The sequence below is a fragment of the Anneissia japonica genome, unplaced genomic scaffold (assembly GCF_011630105.1).
Source record: "Anneissia japonica isolate Jap-2015-1 unplaced genomic scaffold, ASM1163010v1 scaffold287991_len637273_cov151, whole genome shotgun sequence".
In the NCBI taxonomy this organism is placed as follows: domain Eukaryota; kingdom Metazoa; phylum Echinodermata; class Crinoidea; order Comatulida; family Comatulidae; genus Anneissia; species Anneissia japonica.
The window spans coordinates 208,362-216,781 of record NW_022692547.1 but is presented as its reverse complement, the minus strand read 5'-3'; the positions used below and the strand labels follow the sequence as shown (position 1 = coordinate 216,781).

The 8,420-nt window shown below is 35.4% G+C and overlaps 1 protein-coding gene across 1 annotated transcript in view; it reads left to right on the top strand.

Annotated features, from left to right (window-relative positions):
- Window positions 1-8,420, top strand: part of LOC117100332 (tripartite motif-containing protein 2-like) — a 12,442-nt gene extending 4,022 nt beyond the window's left edge. The window contains exon 2 of the mRNA XM_033239984.1: window positions 5,283-8,420. Within this exon, the coding sequence (XP_033095875.1) occupies window positions 5,292-7,571 (2,280 nt within the window). The 5' untranslated portion in view covers window positions 5,283-5,291 and the 3' untranslated portion in view covers window positions 7,572-8,420. The remainder of the gene's footprint in view (window positions 1-5,282) is intronic.

The following is an 8,420-nucleotide window of genomic DNA, read 5'->3' as shown; positions in this document are numbered from 1 at the left end:
ATTTAATTATTAGGACTATGCAGCCTTTAAACTTTGAACTTGGTTCATTTCAAAGTAAAACTTGTTCAGTATTTTAAATTGTGCAAAAACGGTAGTTCAACCGGGGCCTGGTCTAACGACACAGACGCGTTTGTCGCCCAAAACAATAGAAACAATGGCAAACGCGTTCAACAGCACAAACCCGTTTAGACGCGTCTGGGACATATTCCGACTAGCTTATTAATATTCATGAGGCACGATAATTAGACGATAGCATTCCCAGACGCGTTTGTAATACATGGTTTTCCCAGACGCGTTTCTGTCGTTGGGGATAATTTGTAGATCGCGCCTAATTACGGTACACTTTAAGGAAAAACATCCATATAGACTTGTTAGACCTTAAATGAAAGCTCATTAATACACATTCCATCTACTGAAGCTATTTATATGCTTATGAACTCTACAAATCAACATATTTTGGACAGAAAACCATGTTTTTTGTGATTTTCTTTAGTAAAATTATAATATATCGAAGTTTTAAAAATAGCTATGAAATTATAATTGAATTCCCAAATCAGTGTATGTTGTTGTTGTTAGGATTGTTTTCTGTTGCACGCGTGCATTCTACAATGTACAAGTTTTACTGATACAGTAATTAGTTTTATAATATTTAAACTAGTTGGCTTACTGCATTGTATGACGTACAGTAGTCCCAAAGCGACGTATGTTGTGAGAGAATGAGCTTTCGATTTGCTCAACGACGCAACGCTACATTTCTCATGACCATCCTACCGGGTGTCCTATAATCTCTGCATAGATTTGGCCAATTTGCATACTGGATCGAATCCAAGCAACTAGGAAAAATGAGCGTTTGTGCATTTGCTTAAAACTGTGTGGTTACTGCGTTGTATCATGCAGCGTATGTTGCAGTGGCGGCTCTAGGATATATTTTCTGGGGGGCTAAGTTGTCCGACAGGGGGGACTTGTGCTCGTAGGCTCGAGCTAGAGGAAGAGGTTGAGTGGGGGTTCCCTCTCCCAAATGAGATTTTTAAAAGAATATCAACCTCTGGATGGCCAAAAATGGCACTCTCAGACTGTGACAGACATGTGTTAGCTTGGTATGGGCCTATTTTTATATGTTTTATGGTCTAACAAGCTCTGTCTAGCGGGGGAGCTTGACCTGTCCGGTGGGAGGGGGGGCTTCCTGTTACGCACATGCATAATACTACACGTTTTGCCCGACCGGGGGTCTGAGATCCCCAATAGAGTGGGGGGAAGCTATTTCCCCGACAAAAAAGTGAGCGTGGCCAGGCATCACTCAATATCCTTCAAAAGTGTTCCATGGAGTTACCGAAAAAATATATTTAGGGGGTTTAAAGGTTTATTAATCGATTTAAGGTCTACCAATATGTAGAAAATACATATACATTTTTTTTTTCTCTAAAACTAAACTAATTCCTCCATGGATAGGGTAGGCCAAAATCTCTTGGTAGTCGGTCGAGAGGAAAGTGTATACAGTCGATACAGAGTGAAATATCGTAATTGACTATTAATGTAATTAGGGTATCCTTATGCCTATAGGCAGTGTTTACGTACAACATGGTCTTTGAAAACTATAAAAAGCAGCGTTGAATTTCTGGTCGAATTTGAGTAGTGTAAAATATAGCAATAATTAACTGGTATACTACTGATTCTAAAGGATAAACGTTTAGAAATGCTCGGACACACAGGTACAATTCTATGTATTGTTTTAATGTTGCCTTCTTACAAACATTTCGTTCATATTCAATATGAATAAAGGCATAGATTTTATAGCAAGCAGGTATATTATAAACACTAATTTTACGATATTCTATACACATGATATGACGTACTGTTAAAGCTTTGTCTTCCCAATTACATATTGAATAGCTTTATATTTAAAATGATCAAAATCAGATGGAAGTAAAAATAGCTTTCATTGCTTTAAATGTTACCAACCAATGAATCATGCAAAAGAATACAGAAACGCTCACTGTCTGTTAATAGGCAGAGATTTCATGTCGACATGGCGAGATAGATTATCTAGACAAGTCGACATAGTAAAAATTGTATGTTGTCATGGCGAGATAGATTATCTTGACAAGTCAACATAATAAAAATTGTATGTTGTCATGGCGAGATTATCTTGACAAGTCGACATAGTAAAAATTCTATGTTGTCATTGCGAGATAGATTATCTTGTCAAGTCGACATAGTAAAAATGTTATGTTGTCATGGCGACATAATTTATCTTGTCAAGTCGACATAGTAAAAATGTTATGTTGTCATGGCAAGATAGATTATCTTGACATGTCGACATAATACAAATTGTATGTCGTCTTGGCAAGATAGTTGATCTCGACATGTCGACATATGTATATTATGTCGACTTGACAACATAAATTATCTTGTCAAGTCGACATACAGTAATATACATATCATGTCGACGTGTCGAGATCAACTATCTTGCCAAGACAACATATTAAAAATGTTATGTTGTCATGACGAGATAGGTTATCTTGACAAGTCGACATAATACAAATCGTATGCTGTCATGGCGAGATAGGTTATCTTGTCAAGTTGACATAATAAAAATGTTATGTTGTCATGGCGAGATAGATTATCTTGACAAGTCGACATAATAAAAATTGTATGTTGTCATGGCGAGATAGTTTACCTTGCCAAGTCGACATAGTAAAAATGTTATGTTGTCATGGCGAGATAAATTATCTTGACAAGTCGACTTAATACAAACTGTATGTTTTCTTGGCAAGATAGTTGATCTTGACATGTCGACATGATAAGTATATTATGTCGTCTTGAAAACATAATTATCTTGACAAGTCTTCAAGTCGAATGGCACTTAGGTGCTTCCGTAATTTTGTATACAGTATTTGACTAAAGTTTTTTTTTACATTTCCTTTTTCAAATATAAAACAAAGGAACATTGTTCTCTGGTAATAAAACCATGGTCGGCTAACTCCCCTCCGTAAGCCTACGTACGTGTTGCGTCGTCGTAGTTGCCTTAAAAACGAAAAGAGCTCTTGGTGTAATACGCGAACAGTGTCTTGGCGTTGCCGTCACGGTCCATTAGTTCGTAGTATTCTGGCCGAAGTAAAAACGAAAAAATCCTAATGTGTCTAATCGAATACTGCAATTTCTACACTGTCTTGACTACCAATGCTTATTTAAGATATTTTGGCCTAATGACTCCAGCGTTCATCCACGCATAAAACTTGATACACCACTGACTCTGTTTCGCCTAACTGACCTAAAATAGCCATGCTGTTACTATCCCATTTACCAGCAAGTTGGTGAACCAGGTTTTGCCAGAATCTTATCTCAATAATCCAATTAAACAACAAAGAAGAATACTATACCTCTACTTAAGAGTCATTATCACAGCAGGCATTGCTGTTTCGCAATAAATTACCAGTATAGTATTTAAAAACCAGGCTGGAAAATTTTAAAAAATGTGTTGTTCAAAAATATTTGGCATTTTTATTACCTTAGCTATAATTTCAGATAAAAATCATAATAGTATGCTTTTGAATTTTAAAAATCAATGACTTATGTTAGAAGTTACAACATAGTTTTTGATGAACTATTTACAACCACTGTAATGAGCTTCCTGTTAATCCTGTTACAAAATTCTCTGAAGCTGTAAATCATAGAGATAAGAAGAGATCGGCAAAACCTGGTTCAAATAAAGTGTGACAACAGTTATTACAAAGTGCGACAGGTTATTACAAAGTGTGACAGATTTGTTACAAAGTATTATTACAAAGTGCGAAAGTACACACCTGTCCCATTGATGCTCTGTCACATTTACGGTTCTATGGACAAAACAAGCAAGGCTGCGCTTATGCGGACACTTGAGAGAAATATAAAAACATGACATTTTTACGAAATGTAACAATAGAGTTAAGATTTGTGACAACATACAGTACTACAAATTATTTTAATTTGACGTACCTACGATTTTACAAAGACGCAAGCACGACGTTAGCACGATTTAACAAGCCGCACATCACAAAAACAAACATCACATGACAAGAAAATTTGTTGGCTGCTACAGTTTTGATAATCCAGAGCAAGCGTTGGTCACGTCGAATGCATAGGCCTAAACGAAGTGTATGGGTACAGCCATGGTTCTTACGTCGTCGATAGTTTAGAAAGTATGAACACTTAGGCCTACTAGTAGAGTTAAATAGAGAAGACTCCAAGAGGCTTCAGAAACTTCCTCCAAGTGAACAAGGAATTGTTCAGTGTGTTGTCAGACGTGATATAAACCACGATCTCGATGGTATCCTGGTGGCATCGTATTTAATCGTAGGTGTTGTTGGTAGTACGAATGGACAAGACACAGTCACGACAAACGACGACAACGTTACGCCACTCACATGATGCCGCTGCGGTAAACCAAGATCTATACCAAAAGCTTATCTTACTCAGTACAGAAATTGTTTTAGTGTTCCATTTTTTTTTCATGACACCATCATACTATAAGTCAAATTCTGAGAATGAATAGTTGGAATATTTATAGGTCATGTACAGTATGGCACGATGGCGTGCATTTCGATACTTGGAGTATGTATTATACTACTGTATCTTATGTACAGTATACTTTTTAATAGAAAGAACTACAATTTGAAATTTTAGCAAAAAATGATATTTTTTTTACATTTTCCTTTCAAAAACAACTGAGGAATTATGGGATTGCAATAAGTTCAGTAACATTGTAACAATCAATAGATAATTTAATAAGCTTTCATATGACATGCAACATGATTGCATGTGATGTACTGTGCATCTGTAATAACCAAAATTATTATTCATATCAAAATTGACTTCAAATGACCTCTGACCTGTTATTCCAGCAGAAATACCTCGTCAGACGGGCAGTTCCAAGACCCTCACATGATGAACTTTCCAATAATACCTACTAAACATGTGGTCATTTTATGCAAATAAATGGTCCCTGGCTCCCGGACTAAAAGTTAACCCTCAAATTGATGGACCCAAATCCACTATATATCAGATAAAATGATCTAAAACTGCACGAAGTGTGGACTAGCTATTAGTATACAGTGACTTGATCAATCTTTGTTCTTTCTGACCAAAAACAACAAGGTTGGAACTGGGCTTGTGAAAGTCACGACCATGCATGAGAATCATAGTTTTAGAAATTTAATATTATGTAACTGAGTTTGCTAAATCAACTCTAAAATTATATACAATTGGTAAAATTCTCATAAATTATTGCTTAAATATATTTTCAGAATTCAAAGATGGCTGAAAATGAGATCCAGCAATCACTTGCAGATTCAAATAGATGTCCAATTTGCTTAAATGTATGCCAAGAACTAAAAACATTAATTTGCCAGCATAGCTTCTGCATTCTCTGTCTTGAAGACTGGATAAAGAAAAAGGGTGCACTGGAATGTCCAAATTGCCGTCAGTCACATCCTGTTCCCGAGGGCGGACTTCAATTATTACCATCAAATACAATTGGAGTGTTATCTGCTGATAACTTGGATAGAGGTCATGATAACATCAAGTGCTGTTGTGGTAAATGCAATGCAGTCTTTTACTGCCAGGATTGTAATCAGTATTTGTGTACTTCTTGCACAAATACTCATGAAAAATTCCCTGCACTCAAGAACCACATACTACAGAAAATCAGTGCTAACTGGCCAGAAAAGGAACCAGAACCATTGTGTCCACTGCATGAAAAGGTGATGGAATTATATTGCAACATTTGTAAGATTCCAATTTGTCAAAATTGTGTAATTACAGATCACAAAGAAGATGAAGGAAAACATGAAACAATTGAAGTTTCTGAGGCCTTCAATTACTTCAAAGTAACTGCAACCGCTTTGATAAGTCAGGCCAATGTTAATAAGCTAAAGGCACAAAGAGGAATAACCAAGTGTATTGAAAATGATTCTGAGCTTAGCAAAAGCAGAAATGATATTATAGAAGACATCAATAACAGTGTAGAAGAAATAGTTAAATTAGTCAGAGAAACTGGAAAAGCATTGGAAGAAACGTTTGAAGATGTCTGCAAGGCAAAAAAGGAGAAAAGTAACTCTCAAATTCATGAACTCAAATCATATATATCATGTCTTGAAGAAAAACAAGATTGCATCGGAAGAATACTTAATAGTGGAAAATTAACAGCCCTCCAAACATGCCAACAGCCAATTATAGAACTGCAAGAAAAAATTGACTTACCAGACACAGAACCTAGAGATGATGGGAAGGTTTATTTCTCTCCAACAAAAGACCACATAATGAGTTCTTTAAAAAAACAGGGACTAGGAAGTTTCTTTGAAAAGCCAAATGAAAATGTCTTTCAAATTTTATGTGAAAATCCATTGACTGTGACTAATCACCAAACCTTTCATGTTGAAATAGCTCAAAGATATAAATGTAAAATAGATATTAATGATCTGACACTATCAGAAAGGACACTATCAGAAAGGACACTATCAGAAAGGACACTATCAGAAAGGACACTATCAGAAAGAAGTATTTTCCGAGGACGTCCTAAACTAAGATTCTCGGTCATAAGGGATAACTTAAGTATTTTTGAACATAATGGCAAATATTTTGTGAAAGGATCCTTTGGAAAAGAAAAGATATTGGATATCAAATTTCGTAATTCACCAATAAAAGGATCACCAATTATGATCAATGTTAAAGAAGTTGGAATCGAAAGAGTTATTGAAAATGTTGGTCTATCCACATGTACTACGGGTCATAATAAAGGTATCCAAGATTTGGTGATGTCTGAAAAAGGTTGGTTTTTAATTGTTTGTAACACAGATGGAGCATTTAGGTTTGAAAAGTCAGGAGCATTTGTCAGTAAAATAATATTACCAAAGGATGTTAAAACAGTACGCAAATTAAAAAACAACAACCTAATATTTTCAAGCACAAATACTACTTCAATGTTTGTAACTAAGCATAGGTCTATCAGTAATAACAGTATTTTAACAGTTTGTAGACACAATGGTAAGGTGATTAAATCACTTGATCTTACGGCAGTAAATAGTTTAACAATTGGTAATGGTATTGATGTAAATGAAGACTTGAATTTAGTGTATGTACCTGATCAAAAAGAACATTGTGTACATGTGTACAACATGGAGAGTAAACTTAAGGTGAAATCCATTGGATCTGAAGGTGGTCTTGAAGGACAAATGAATGGACCTTCTGATGTTGCTGTCACAAAAGAAGGGAATCTCATTGTGGCTGACACTCAAAATCACAGATTGCAATTATTTGGCTCTGATGGTCAATTCATTAAAGTTATTATTGGGGGAGGGTTGGAAGTTGGTATGGTGATAAAGCCATCCAGAGTAGGCATTGATTATGATGACAACATTATTGTAGCAAGTGAATGCAAAGTACAGTTATTTGACAATTGTGGCAAGTTCATTAGAGTGATTCATGAGATTCAAAACAAAGAAACATATTTTGCATTTTCAATTGTTTCTCACTTTCCTCGTAGACTAGCATTAGCAGAAATTCAATCAAGAACGATCAAATTAATAAATTATTAGAAAACAAATCCCACAATGTATAGATCAGATTACAAAAAAAGGTTTGTACTGGAAGGAGGGTTTAGACCACGCAAGTCCCACTATGGTTAGGATGAAATATGAACTTTTATGGTGTGGTCATCCTAGAATTTTTTATTTTTTTCTTCCATTTTAAAAAATTTCAACAATTTATAAGGAAGGCCTGGACCCTGTCCCTAAAAGTATTCTGGCATGCTGTGCACACTTGAGGACAACTTAAGGCCCTTGTTGGTCACTGCAACATATGATAAGATCAATTAAATGTATTTTAAAATTAATTTTTGTCTGATGTGATAATAAGTGATAAAACTGATAATTTGATATCTACTGATCAAAACTAAGGAAGTGATAATTAACGCAATAAGAAAATTCCTCATAACTATAGAGGGAGGACCACTCCATTAGACACATTTTGCTACCATAAACGTGTTATAAGAGTGGTTTTTTTTTGTGAACAAAAATAAATGATACAGGTAAAAATTAAAGTAACAAAAAAAGAAGAAAAATAGAAACTCAGCCTGTCTTTAACAAAAGTTCAATCCCTTTTGCTACTCTACTCATCGCATTGCTTTTGTCCTTGGTAAGGCACTTTACTTATGTTTGCCTCTCTCTACCCAGGAGTATAAATGGGTACCTAGTAGGATGGTGTGGCATTGAATGTATGGGTCGTGCACGTTTAAGCAGGGAGCAGAAAAAGTTGCACAATGTAATTATCTGCTAATTCAGTATCCAGTGACCAGGGAAATAAGGACACCCAGCGCCTTGTATAATTGCTTGTAAATTCTGCGAATTGTGAAAGGCGCTATATAAATTCTGATTCTAAAAAGAAAA